The sequence below is a fragment of the Chrysemys picta genome, chromosome 2 (genome assembly GCF_011386835.1).
Source record: "Chrysemys picta bellii isolate R12L10 chromosome 2, ASM1138683v2, whole genome shotgun sequence".
Classification (NCBI taxonomy): Eukaryota; Metazoa; Chordata; order Testudines; family Emydidae; genus Chrysemys; species Chrysemys picta.
The window spans coordinates 175,453,036-175,466,791 of NC_088792.1; the positions used below are offsets into that span (position 1 = coordinate 175,453,036).

At 48.8% G+C, this 13,756-nt stretch overlaps 2 protein-coding genes across 4 annotated transcripts in view; both read right to left on the reverse strand.

The window, feature by feature from the left end:
* The window catches only part of SSR1 (signal sequence receptor subunit 1), a 29,893-nt gene extending 23,047 nt beyond the window's left edge, over positions 1 to 6,846 (reverse strand). For 2 of the 3 annotated variants that reach the window (XM_008165358.4, XM_005305969.5), the window contains exon 1: positions 6,635 to 6,846. In XM_008165358.4, the coding sequence (XP_008163580.1) occupies positions 6,635 to 6,719 (85 nt within the window). In that variant the 5' untranslated portion in view covers positions 6,720 to 6,846. The remainder of the gene's footprint in view (positions 1 to 6,634) is intronic. The other variant, XM_065584933.1, reaches the window with a different exon arrangement.
* A 2,434-nt stretch (positions 6,847 to 9,280) lies between these two features.
* The window catches only part of CAGE1 (cancer antigen 1), a 30,509-nt gene continuing 26,033 nt past the window's right edge, over positions 9,281 to 13,756 (reverse strand). Inside the window, exons 14-16 of the mRNA XM_065584935.1 lie at positions 11,726 to 11,794; positions 10,710 to 10,749; positions 9,281 to 10,217 (exon numbers count right to left, since the gene is read on the reverse strand). Coding sequence (XP_065441007.1) covers positions 10,110 to 10,217; positions 10,710 to 10,749; positions 11,726 to 11,794 — 217 coding nt within the window. The 3' untranslated portion in view covers positions 9,281 to 10,109. The remainder of the gene's footprint in view (positions 10,218 to 10,709; positions 10,750 to 11,725; positions 11,795 to 13,756) is intronic.

Sequence of the window (13,756 nt, forward strand, 5' to 3'; positions counted from 1 at the left end):
CGGTCCTTAGACAGGATCACAGAGCCACACAGCATGGGATCTGTAACCGTCCTCCCCCTGCCACAAAGTCAAATAGACCTCCCATACACACAGTCCCGATCAGGAGGGGTGACAGGCTCCGTTGAAACAAGCATCCCACCGCAGCGGAGCCTGTCAATCCTTGAGTTTAGAAGCTGCATTCGCATCACAACACTAGACCCGCCCCGCACCACAGTCTGCGTCCCAGTTTTAAAAAATTCCCGCTAAAACAGTATTAAAGAAAACGGTGTGCTTTAACAAAGTAGAACTATTTTTATTTCGACACGTGTGTTGGAGGGGGGGTGAAGGGGGTATGTAACTGGATAGGATAGTCAACATTACCTGGGTAAAGAAACGGGGGCAGGTTTAGCTTCTCAGTACACAAACTATAAAATCACAGGTTACCCTGCTCACTCAGGAACTTTGCTTTCAAAGCCTCCCGGATGCACAGCGCTTCCCGCTGGTCTCTTCTAATCGCCCGGCTGTCTGGCTGTGAGTAATCACCAGCCAGGCTATTTTCCTCAACCTCCCACCCCGCCATAAAGGTCTCCCCCTTGCTCTCACAGAGATTGTGGAGCACACAGCAAGCTGCTATAACAATGGGGATATTGGTTTCGCTGAGATCACAGCGAGTCAGTAAGCTTCTCCATCTCCCCTTGAGACGGCCAAAAGCACACTCCACCACCATTCTGCACTTGCTCAGCCGGTAGTTGAAGAGTTCTTTTTCAGTGTCCAGGGCGCCAGTATAGGGCTTCATGAGCCAGGGCATTAGCGGGTAGGCTGGGTCCCCGAGGATGACTATAGGCATCTCCACATCCCCAACAGTTATTTTGTGGTCCGGGAAGTAAATACCTTGTTGCAGCCGTCTAAACAGACCAGAGTTCCTGAAAACACGAGCGTCATGAACCTTGCCCGGCCATCCCACGTAGATGTTGGTAAAACGTCCCCTGTGGTCCACCAGTGCTTGCAGCACCATGGAAAAGTATCCCTTTCGGTTAATGTACTGGGTGGCCTGGTGGTCCGGTGCCAGGATAGGGATGTGAGTTCCATCTATGGCCCCACCGCAGTTTGGGAATCCCATCGCTGCGAAGCCATCTATGATCGCCTCCACGTTTCCCAGGGTCACTACCTTTGGCAGCAGTACATCAACGATTGCCTTCGCTACTTGCATCACAACAACCCCCACGGTAGATTTGCCCACCCCAAACTGGTTCGCGACTGACCGGTAGCTGTCTGGCGTTGCAAGCTTCCACAGGGCTATGGCCACTCGCTTCTGTACACTCAGTGCAGCTCGCAACCGGGTGTCACTGCGCTTCAGGGCAGGGGACAGCAACTCACAAAGTTCCAGGAAAGTTCCCTTCCGCATGCGAAAGTTTCGCAGCCACTGGGATTCATCCCAGACCTGCAGCACTATGCGGTCCCACCACTCAGTGCTTGTTTCCCGTGCCCAGAATCGCCGTTCCACGGCATCAACATGACCCATTGCCACTGTGATGTCCTCGGCGCTGGGTCGCCTGCTTTCTGACAGGTCTGTGCTACTCTCAGACTTCAGGACATCACCGCGGTGCCGTAGCCTCCTTGCCTGACTTTTCTGCATCTGCCTCAGGGAAACCTTTATGATAAGCTGCGAGACGTTGAGAGCGGCCACAACTGCAGCGATGGTCGCAGCGGGCTCCATGCTCGGAGTACAGTGGCGTCCGCGCTGTCAATGACTGGAAAAGCGCGCGAACTGTTTTCCCGCCGGCGCTTTCAGGGAGGGAGGGCGGGAGTGATGGACGGATGACGACAGTTTCCCAAAAGCACCCTCGACTCATTTTGTTACCCAGAAGGCATTGCCGGCTACACCCAGAATTCCAATGGGCAGAGGGGACTGCGGGAACTGTGGGATAGCTGACCACAGTGCACCGCTTCGAATGTCGACGCTATCACCGTTAGTGTGGACGCACAAAGTCGAATTACTGTCCTTAGTGTGGACACACACGTTCGACTTTGCAATATCGATTACAAAAATTCGATGCAAGTAAAATCGAACTACTCTCGTAGTGTAGACAAGGCCTATGTCTATATTATACAAATAAACTATTGTTGTATTTAAAGTAAATAAGGTTTTTAAAATATTTAAGAAGTTTCATTTAAAATAAAAAAAATTAAATCAAATTAAAATGCAGATCTTATCAATTTAGTGTGATCCTTGCCTGGGGTTCCAGCCACCAGCCCCACTCAGCCCTCTGCCAGTCTGCACTCAGCATTCAGCCTGCTGCCGGTCTTGGGTTCCAGACGCTGGCCCCGCTCAGCCTCCTGCCGGCCTGGGTGAGCAGAACCCCAGGCTGGTAGCAGGCTAAGGGAGGCCGGCGGCCGGGATCCCGGCTGGCAGGAGCTGGTGGCCGGAACCCCAGACCGGCAGCAGGCTGAGCGGCTCAGCCTGCTGCCAGTCTGGGGTCCCGGCCACCAACCCTGTTCCGCCCGCCGCCACTCTGGGGTTCCTGCCACCGGCTCCTGCCAGCCGGGGTCTCAGCCGCCGGCCTGCTCAGCCCGCTGCCAGCCTGGGGTTCCTTGGGGGTCCCCAGGCCAGCAGCAAGCGCTGAGTGGGGCCGGTGGCCGGGACCCCGGCTGGCAACAGGGCAGCAGCCGGAACCCCAGAGCAGCAGTGGGCTGAGCTGCGTGCCATCAAAAATCAGCAAAAATGCGTGCTGTAGGTTGCCAACCCTTGATCTAAGCCCTTCTCATTTTCAGTTTTAATTTTTTCTTAAATTTCCTAAGAACATATGAGTGTTTATTCAAAAATTAAAAAGGTGAAAATTCGTAAGATATGGAAACAAAAGGCAGCAGGCAGGAGATGGGAGGTGGTGTGTTCAGTGCTCATGGGAGCCAGGGTACTCATGACGTACTGGTTGGGTGGTCTTGGGTGCTGGAGCCTGGCTCCCTGCCCCTCTTGCTTCCCCCCTGTACAAAGGAAGTGAATGGGAATGCACTGAAGGGCTGAGGTCAGGAGGGGAGTGGAAGGCTGCACCCCATGAGTACTGACACTCTCCAGCAGGGGTAAGGGGAGTTCTGTGTGGGCTTTCTCAGCTACTGGGACCTGGCTCCTGCCCATCTCATTCTCCAGGATACAGAGTCCCGTCTACTTCGCCTACTGGGAAGAGAACCCAACTGACCTGGCCCTTCAGTGCAGACCTATTCATTTCCTCACAGAATCCCCGTCAGCCTCCGCAGCATGCCTGGGCAGAGGAGGGTAACTGTCAGCTGGTGGCTGCTGCGCATGCACGTTGGGGGAATGAGATGAGCAGGGACCGGAGACTGTCTGCTCAGAGCCCTGTCCACTTTCCCTGCCAGAGAGCGCCCTCCTGACCCCATCCGCTTCCTCGGTGAGATTCCTGGGTCCCCTCCCCCCCCCCATCATCAAAATTTGGGGGGGGTGGGGGGGGAGTAAAATCCAGATACTAGCTTCTTCAAAATCTGGGATTTTTGGGGAGCCGGGGGGAACTCGATAAATACTACGGCAATGGCCTTGCTAATATCATATAGTATATATCAAATTATAGCAAAGGATACAATTCAAGGACCGAAGGAAGTTCACTTTAGCAGGTCAAAATGATCAGAATGCTATAGTGGATTTATAACTAAAGTCATCTTGTGCTATTTTTCCACACCTGCTCTGAAATTCTCCCCCTACCACAAATATCAGCATTCACATCAATAATTGGTTTGGATCAATTGCACTTTAATTCAAAGTAGTTAGGCGTTTTATCACATTCATGATATGAGCACCTATGACATTAGCTCAAATCCTCATTTGTAAAAGTGAGTTCTGACACACATTTAAAATATGTAGGCACATACTGACGAAGTTTGAAGACTACAAATTTAGTCCCCAATCATATGGCTCATGCAGAGCGCCCCACCAGAAACAGAACTGCAGGTGTGCACAATCAACTATTTAAATGCTCAACAACAAGAAAATTAAGGGTCTCATTAACTTGATCATATTACGTTTTCTATTGAATGGCATGGTTTCATCAAACATTAAGAGTTATCATGTTTAAGAACATGAATACCTTTGCACAACATAGCCACACCTTTTATAATAAAGTGAACTTTAATTTCCTGACAAGCATTCAGAGGTCCAACTCTACAAACATACATATGAATAACTCAACCTATGTATAAGACCCCCCCACTGTTCTAAGCACTGTGATCTGAAAGACAGTCAACTTAACTCCATTTGTCTGAATTAATTTACCTGTTATTGTTACACCTAAAATTACCTTAACTGAAAAGAAAAGAAAGAAAATCTCCATTTACTTCATGCATTTGACAGCATTTCATGTGCAATCTGTTTTACTATTTCCCCTGTGGACCCAAAACCTGAGCGAGGCCTGGAGGCATCAACCTACCTACAACTAAGTAGGAAAGATATGGTTTTAAAATATAGTAGAATGGGACTGTAAATCCAAAAAATTTGTCAGGGAGGTCAAGGGTAGATACAGTACCTGGAGCAATTCAACTCATTTTAGATTAAGAGATTTCAAGTTCATAGTGACCTTTCACTGTTACAGAAACAAAATTAATTCGCCTGCTTTCCCTTCCTCACTCTACCCCAAAAATAGAGGAAAAATCCAAAGTTATCAAGTTTAAGGAACTTGTAAGCAAAACAGCAGCTTTGCAGGGCACTTACACCCAAACAGGCCAGGAGCAATTCTCCTGGACCAGAGAAAAATCTGGATTTAGTGTGGCACTAAAACAGTCTCATTCAGATTGCTTATTATACCCCTCCAGTTGGCATCTCTCATTGGTTAGTTTAGGCAGCTCCCTGCCTATCCTGCAGGTTTAGGGGATTGCAGTCTATGGGTACATCTATGCTCAGCGGGTAGTGTTCGATGCATCAGGGATTGATTTATCGTGTCTTGCCTAGACACAATAAATCGACCCTCGAATCGACACCTGTACTCCACCTCAGCAGGAGTAAGCTGAGTCGATGGAGAGCTGCGGCCGTCGACTTGCTGCCGTGAGGACGGCCAGGTTAGTCGAACTAAGATACTTCGACTTCAGCTACACGAATAGCATAGCTGAAGTTGCCTATCTTAGTTCAAAACCCCCTCTCCCCCTCAGTGTAGCCCAGGCCTAATTCTCCCCACTCTTTATATAGGAGCCTAGGCGCCTAATTCAGGCTTCTTAGATTGAAGTATAATTCCTATGATTTTCTAGCTGCCTAAAAATTAGGTGTCACAAGGTTTAGCATCACAATTACTAAATCCTTTTGTGGATCTAGGCCCAAATCCTCAGAGGATTAGCACATCTGTAGAACTCAAATTTTATGTTTAGCAATTTGTAGAAAGACTTTCAGAAACTTTTCAAGTTTACTGCTTAGCCACAACTAATTGAAATAATTTCAGCCCTACAAGGTTTCAAAGAGTTAAGAGTTTGTGAATACTGGATTTATAATTAAAGTCATGACATAACCTTAACTATAGCCAGTGCCTGCTATGTTATTTTATATCTCACTACATAAACGTGCTTCCTAAACAACACACTAATCTGCGATCCCTTCAATGGATTTCAGAAGGAATGATGATGTGGCAATAGTAGAAAGAGAGCTGCTTTTTTTGTGGGAAGAGGAACACATGACATCTGATGCAGTACCCAGGCAGAAGAGCATGCAAGTACAGCATTACCCTTCAACCCTCTTTCAACTTATTATCAGCAATTTTCAAGGCATAAATCAGATACAATTACAGTGTAAACAGACGTGAGTGTTTGTTTTATTATTTGAAGGACACGTCGGGGCAGGGAAGAAAAGAAGACTGGCTGCCAAAGCATTTTCTTGCAGTTTTAAAGTAGGCACTCATCAATTTATATAGCAAGTCCAGAAAAGCGATCCTTACGGCCATTTCAAGCACTCCCTGCTGTAATTTAGCAGCCGCTCTGCGTAGTCACACAGCCCTTACTGGCTGCCTTGAAATGATGCTTCCCCCCCGCCCCAGCGAAGGTGCCCGCTAGAAAGTTACCGCTCACTGCAGCAGTACAAACTGTGGCCCGACGTGTCAGGCCAATAGGACAGTCCCTGCCCCCGAGGCTGGCCGCGCTGTGGTGTGACCGATCGAGGGAAAACCACTCGGCCGCCAGAGACACCAGCTACCCCCGAGTACCGGCGCGGGCTAGTCCGGCGTCCAGGAGGCACCGGGGAGCGCGGCACGTGTCCGGGAAGAAGCCACGGACCCGGGGCCGTTTGATCAGGGGTAGCCGCGTGCGAGGGCCGGTAGCCGGAGTGGGGAGATCAGTGACACGTCAGCCTCGCGGACAGCGAGCAGCTCAACCTCCCCGCGCCCCCCGGCTCGCCCCAGTTGAGCGCGGGGGAAGGCGCTTGCCTTTGCCGCCGGCACGTCCAGCAGTGCCAGGCACCAGGAAGGCAGGACCTGGCCGCCTCCAAACTGCACAGGGGGATCCCGGGCCAACCCCCCGCCCGACACTCTGTGACCAGGAACCTGGTCTCTCCACCCACCCGGGGAAGCCCAGGCCCAGCCCCTCACGCGCTCGCCCGCTCCAGGAAGCGGTTAACGTTTCCCGTTCGAATTTCAAATATCAACGTCTCCCCGAACACGAGCGCGCGCGTCCTCACCGGGGCCGCCACGAACTCCACCGAGCAACAGAGCGGCGGGAAAGGCCAACAGCACGAGCAGCAGCAGCTGGGTCGGGGATCTCATAGTAGCAGCTACCTAGCGCCCTCCGCGGCTGCTGCTCTTGCCCAAATGGCGATCACCATCGCTTCCATCCGGGAACCTGGCGCCCTCACGCTACGCTACGCCACGCACGCTCTCCGACCCCGCCCCCGAACCGCAGAGGACGTGGCTCCGCCGGGGAAGAGGGAGGGGATCACGTGATTTAAACAACACGTACGCTTTTTTCTGGCCTTTAGGGCGCATGCCCAGAACCTCAAACGCACATGTGCCGGACGAACGGTCTCATTTTCCAGGCCCCTAGTGCGCACAAGCAAGGTGCTCCGTAAGGTTCACGTTGCGCATGTGCGAACTTGTTCTTCTGTCAAGTCTATGGCAGGCGCTCCTTTCCCCCCGCGCTTATGCGAAGGAGCAGGGGGACTCTGCGCCAGACGGGGGCTAGGTTGGTTGTCCCAATGCAGGCAGCTGTGAGGTGCAGCCAACCTGGCTACGGGGAGAGCGGGGGCCATGTTAGCTGTTGTCTGTCACTGTCCCCAGTAGCTTTGTGCCATGACTACGTTTTGTCCATTTTAATAAAGTGAGATAACCCACAGTTCTGTTCCAAACGCAGCACCTCCTGCATTTATTAATGCCAGCCCTATTTTTTTTGCATGTGTGGGAGGGGAGAGAACTAACCCCACCCCAACACCCATGTCGTAACTCACCAAGACTCTCATGCTGCTGGCTGGGGGCTCACCCTTCATTGGGGTTAAATCAGTGGTTCTCAAACTTTTGTACTGGTGACCCCTTTCAAATAGCAAGCCTCTGAGTGTGACTCCCCCAATAAATAAAAAATACTTTTTTATATATTTAACACCATTATAAATGCTGGAAGCAATGCGGGGTTTGAGGTGGAAGCTGACAGCTCACAACCCCCAGGTAATAAGCTGGTGACCCCCTGAGGGGTCCCGACCCCCAGCTTGAGAACCCCTGGGTTAAATCAAGGCAGGACAGTGTGAACCCCCCCACCATCCACTCCCAGGCACTGGCTTCTCCATCCAAGATGGTCCATGTCCACTAGTGTAGCTAGTGGGGTGCAAGGGAAGCAGCTGCTTCCCCTCAACACATTTTTGAAAAGCAGCACCTAAAAGGGCCCCGCAGCTGTCCACCCCTTCCCTGGCTCACTTCCCCCTCCTCCCCTCCCCTGAACGCTCTGCCCCCTGCTCCTCCCCCTCCCCTGCTTCCCGTGAATCACACGTTCGCGGGAAGTCTAAAAGCAAGCAGGGGGCAGGCCGGTGGCAGCAGCAGGTAAGCTGAGGGGAGACGCAAGAAGGAGGGCTCCGGGGAGACAAGACGAGACGCGACGCAATGCGGCCCAGTCCAGCCCAGGCCGAGCGGCTCCCACTGGTCCCGGCCAAGCGGCTCCGGCTGGCCCCAGAGGCCCTGGCTTGGCTCGGCTCGGCCCCGGGGCGCCGGCCTGGTCCTGGCCCTGGCGGCTCTGGCCTGGCTCGGCCCCAGCGGCTCCGGCCCCAGCGGCTTCGGCTCGGACCGGGCCCCGCGGCGCCGGCCCGCTCCCAGCCTTCACGGCGCCGGCCGAGCGCGTCGGCCCGCTCCCGGCCCTGGCAGCTCCGTCCCGGCTCGGCCCCAGCGGCGCCGGCTGAGCACCCCTGGTGGCTCCGGCCCCAGGGCGCCGGCCCCGGTTTCGGCCCTGGCCGAGCGGCGCCGGCCAAACACCCCCGGCCCCAACGGCTCCGGCCCCAGGGCGGCGGTCCTAGTTCCTGGAACGCGGCCGGAGGCTGCGGCTTTCCCCCCATCTCTGCCATGAGGAGCCCTCCGGCCTCCCCGAAGGCTGTGCCTGCTGCTCCGCTGCGGGGAGCTGCCAGCCCCAGTTAGCCCTCGCTGCCAGCCCGGCCCCGGCCCCCTCCCCCCGGACCGAGCCCCTCCAAGGGAGGGGCGCAGCGTGGCTGCAGGAGCCAAGGGGGGGGGTCTTGGCCGGCCAGAGGAGGAGCCAAGGGGGGCGTGGCCAGAGGAGGAGGTATGGGGGGCTCCTTTTTTAGGTTTGCTCCCCCTGCACTTAGGACCTGGCTATGCCACTGTCCATGTCCCATGGTGTCACCAGGCATCTCTTTGGGGCAGGATACTGATAGATGAAATGGACATGTCAGGCACTGGGTCTTTCCATGGTGTGTCATTCACCAGGACCTGACATCTCCAGAAGCTCAGATTAGGGCTTTGTTCAGTGTTGCTAACTCTCATGATTCTGTTGTGAAACTTGTGGTATTTGGTGTTTTGTTTCTTAAACCATGGGATCAATACGAGTTGTGTGTGCATGTGTTGCGCACTTGCCAGGAATAAATGCGTAATATGCTTACATCTTATCACAGTTAAGCAGGTGCCTATGTACTTTTCAACTGGGGCCTATAAGCCTGATTCAATGTCCTTTGAAGTCAATGGAAAGATGGGTGTTGACTTTTGTGAGAATTGAGTCAGGGCCCATATGAGTTACAGTACTTTTGCATATAAAAGTGCTGTAATTTCAAACAGCCAACCATCTAGCAAAACTATGAGGCCTGATTTTCTGCAAACTAGTAAGAACCAGAGATGCCAAATTTTCTATTTAGTAATATATTTCAAAACAATTCCTAGTTTCTCTGAATATTGTTGAGAATTAAACTTTCTTAATATTATAATGATGAGTGAATTGTTTAATTAAACAAACTACGTTAAAAGAACACTAATAAGGTTGCAAAGTCAACTACTCAAAAGTTAAAAATTCAACCTTAATTTGTTCTTCTTGCACACATTCATTATGATACAGTATTTAACTACATGACCACATACTATTTTTTGCTTCATTCAGTGCTCAGGATGGATGGTGCTTACTTAACAAGCAGCTATTCGACATTTTGTTTTCTATTAATAGTTCAGTGCATGGCCCCAGGTCTTATTGCACAGTATCCAAACCCTGCTCTGAAGACAATTATTAATTTCCTCCAGAAGGCACTGCATAATTGAGCCTTAAACCTGCAGCTGCTTATTACATTATTCCATGCAGACTCCTTTGTATAACCTGCAGTGTTTCATATGCTCCCAGTTTAAAGTTGGAGTTTATTTTTAAATCCCCCACCACAGATAGGCTAGGCATAGAATGAGATACCTGCATTGGCTTCTCCACATAAATAATCCCAGGCTTGTCAACTACCAGGCTCTCCAACGTCAAACTGGTAGGAATTTTTTACTATTAATCAAAATGCAAGATATATATTGAGTTTGAAACTGGGAAAAGCCTTCCCCAGTCCAGTATGCAAAGCACTCAGGAATGAATCCACTGCATCCAAAAGCTGCCCTCAAACTTTCAGTTTTCTCCCATTGTTAATTCAGTTATTTATATACAAAGGAAAGGTGTAAAATGAATACTGTTTTGTCCATGGTAAGACATCACTCGAACACATGCAATTTGCTGCTCTGACAGTGACAGAGAGAATATTTCGTCTTCTGTTCTTTAGTATCTACATTGTTTCCATTTGATTTTTGAACGTCTTGACCCTGTAAATTATAGGAAAAAACATAAATCACAGTCTGAAGATTTCTCTAGGTTTTTTTTTAACTTCTCATTCTTAATGTATTGAAATGCTCTTATGCATTGATTTACAATAAAGTCTAATCTGAAACTGGATAAGACCCTCTGAATCAGTGGCTCTCAAACTTTTGTACTGGTGACCCCTTTCACATAGCAAGCCTTTGAGTGCGATCCCCCTTATAAATTAAAAACACTTTTTTATATATTTAACACCATTATAAATGCTGGATGCAAAGCAGGGTTTGGGGTGGGGGTTGACGGTTCGCGACTCCCCATGTAATAACCTCATGAACCCCGAGGGTTCCCAACCCCCAGTTTGAGAACCCCTGCTCTAAATCCTGGTTATTGGGGCAAGTATCTCTCAGCAGATAATATCCAAACAGATATATTTTGCCAACTTTTCTGAAAATAAGTCACTTTTGATTACAAACAATCGTTGGCAACATTCTTTGACTTACCTCAGACATGGCTTTTGGAAAAGCCGGCCAACATCTTTGCCTGTGGAAATTACAAAGATAGGTTGTTTCTGTGACATAGGAGGTTTCCTGTTTGGTGTGCTAGAACCTGGAATGATATCCTAACATCTTTTGGACAACAAAGAGGAAAATTCTTTTCTAACTGAATTAACTGACCGCTGCCCCGTATCAATTTATAAATGGACCCTAAACTGTATGGTGCTGCTACTAAAATTGCTAGAGGTGTATTCTAACTTATGGGGGTTGGAAGGCGTGTTTGAGAAGAGCTGGGATAGCCCCTGTATAGCCCCAGGGAAAGGTTGATTGTTGTTATTTATAGTGTTGTAGCACTTGAAGGTCTCAATTAGGCTGGGGCCCCATTGTGCTAGGCACTGTATAAACAGTAAATGACAGACCCTGTAACAAAGACCTCACAGTCTAAAAGAAAAGATAACAAGTGTGTTAAACAAGCAAGCAGGTAAGGGGACATTGACAGGAAACACTAATAGTAGGATGTTTTAGCATAGACTAGCTGTGTGCTCAGTTCACAGGTGTAATAAGCCAATCAGTAGCAGTAGTCACTATTATCACAACTTGATTATATGATACAACTCCTCTCTGATACTATTTCTGTGAATCAAAGGAGCATTGGGAATTCCCTGTCAAGACACCTACAGAAGATCTGATTGTTTATCCAAGAGATATGGACAAACATCTTTGTATTGGATTACCAACCCCACAGGTTTGTTCTGGAGTCTCCAGGAATTAAAGATTAATCTTTAATTAAAGATTATTATGTCACTTGATGAAACCTCCATGAATACATACAACCAAAATTGGCAATGCTACTTTGTATTAAAAAGAGTTATTTTCAGCTAGAAGGGGCTGACCATGACAGTGTTCAGTTGCATAATTTTTTTTCCTGCAAAAAGCGCCCTCAGTTCATAGTATCTATTATAAAAAGGATTGATTTTTTTTTAAAACCTGTTGTTCCGGCATTTGAACTATATGATGTTTACCTCAGCTTTCTTGCTTTCATTTTGAACTTCTTTATTAAGTCTTCCAGATGCTTGTTTCTTTTCTCTAAACTGTCAACAAGAGACAATGTAACTGTTTTTATATATAATTTTATATATAAAATAAGGATATATATATTGGATAGATACTGTACACATATATATCCTTATTTTTCAGTATAAATATTTTTGTTAGGTGCAGTACAGAAATTAAGACTCTCAAACTGTCTCTTCTCCATGTACTGTATGTGAAGCCACTGGGTGAATAGGGGTGGGTGGGTTGAAGGGTGTATAGAAGGCAATTTGGGCAGCAGTGTCATCAGTGTAACACTACATTTTATGTCTGCCTAATTTTTCTTTCAACTCGGAATGATGTGCTGTATTTGTGTTCCCAGTGCCTGGCTGAGATTGGCACTTGAATGAGAACAAGCTGAAGATCAATCCAAACATGATGGAGGTAATGCTTGTGGGATAGAGAAAATTCTTGGGGGTACAGCTGGGGTGATTCCTGCGATCACTGTTGAAGAGGTGTCCCACCTTTTGTCCAAGAGGTTCACAACCGGGGGTGCTTTTGGGTCCCCAACTGCTCCTAGAATCTCAGGTGCCTTTGGTGGCCAAAAGTGCTTTGTACCTGCAGTTATTACTGTTAGATCTGGACCTTGCTATGGCTATTCATATCATTGAGACTTCAAGGCTGGATTACTTGGCTATTGAGCAGGGTTAGTCATCAATATTCCAGGAACAACACTGGTTTCCTATTCACTTCTGGATTCAGTTCAAAGTGGTAACTTTGGTGTATAAGGTTCTGATGCAGCAAAACACTTAAACGTGCTTAATTTCAAACACCTGAATAGACCCATTGATTTCAGCAGGACTACTCATACGGTTAAATATGAGAACATGTTCAAGTGCTTTTCTGAACCAAGGCCTAAAGTCTTGGGAGGTTTGGGCCCGAGTTACCTAGAGACTTCTTCTCCTCTTGTGTTTGGTAGCAGGAGCTGAAATCAGATGAGTCCCACGGGCCTGCCAGGGATATCAGCTCTGGCAGCTCCTTCATGGAGCCATCAGCATGGGCGTGTACCTGGCGCAGTTCACTCCCATCCCTGATGCCTGTCCATTTTGCAGCGTGAGGGAGACCCTGGCGCACATTTATCTGCAGTGCGCCAGGTTGCAGCCCCTTTTCCAGCTCCTCCAGAGCCTCCTTTTGAGGTTCTGGCTGCACTTTTCCCCACACCTTTTCATATATGCACACCCTGTCCGTGGCCCCATGAAGTCACGAGACCTCCTCATCAACCTCTTCCTGGCACTGGCCAAAATGGCCATCTATGATACCAGGAGGAGGATGTTGGATGGGAAGGTACTCTGCCACGGTGGGGCCTACTTCTATTCCTCCCTTGTTTCACGCATCCAGGCAGAGTTCCTCTGGGCAGCGTATGCTGGCTCCCTAGCCATCTTTGAGGAGCAGTGGACACTGTCCGGGGTTCTCTTCTTGGTGTCCCCCTCCAAATCCCTGATTTTGAACCTATGACCCTCACTTCTGTCCCTGCTTAATCATTTGTTGTCCCCCGCGATAAGTTGAACCCTGGGTTTAGTGGCTCCTCCTCTTAGGCTGGGGGAAAAGTCTTTTGATAAGGGCAGACTTACGCTAGAATTCAATAGATGAAATTAGATGAGGCACTCCAGATATCAGTTCTTAGAATGAAATATCTGGAACTGTTAACAGGTTGTTCTCACTGAACATCACTCAACTCAGGAAGATTCTTGCCTCTGGTGAACCCAGAGAACCACAGTATGTTGACCTTTAAGACACATTGCCTGCCTGAGTGGGGGTGGAAGTGCATATGTGAGGAGTTGGTGAGTTAATATTTAAGTTGTTTTTGGGGAAAATCTCTTCCTTTAAAAATTGTATAAACTGTTTTTTCTTACACATCTTTATACATGCACCTTGATTTTGTAATTAGATGCATTTTATTAATTAAATATAGCTTTTATAGAGAAGGCCTACAGAATTTGAGAGAGAATTATAACGTCTAT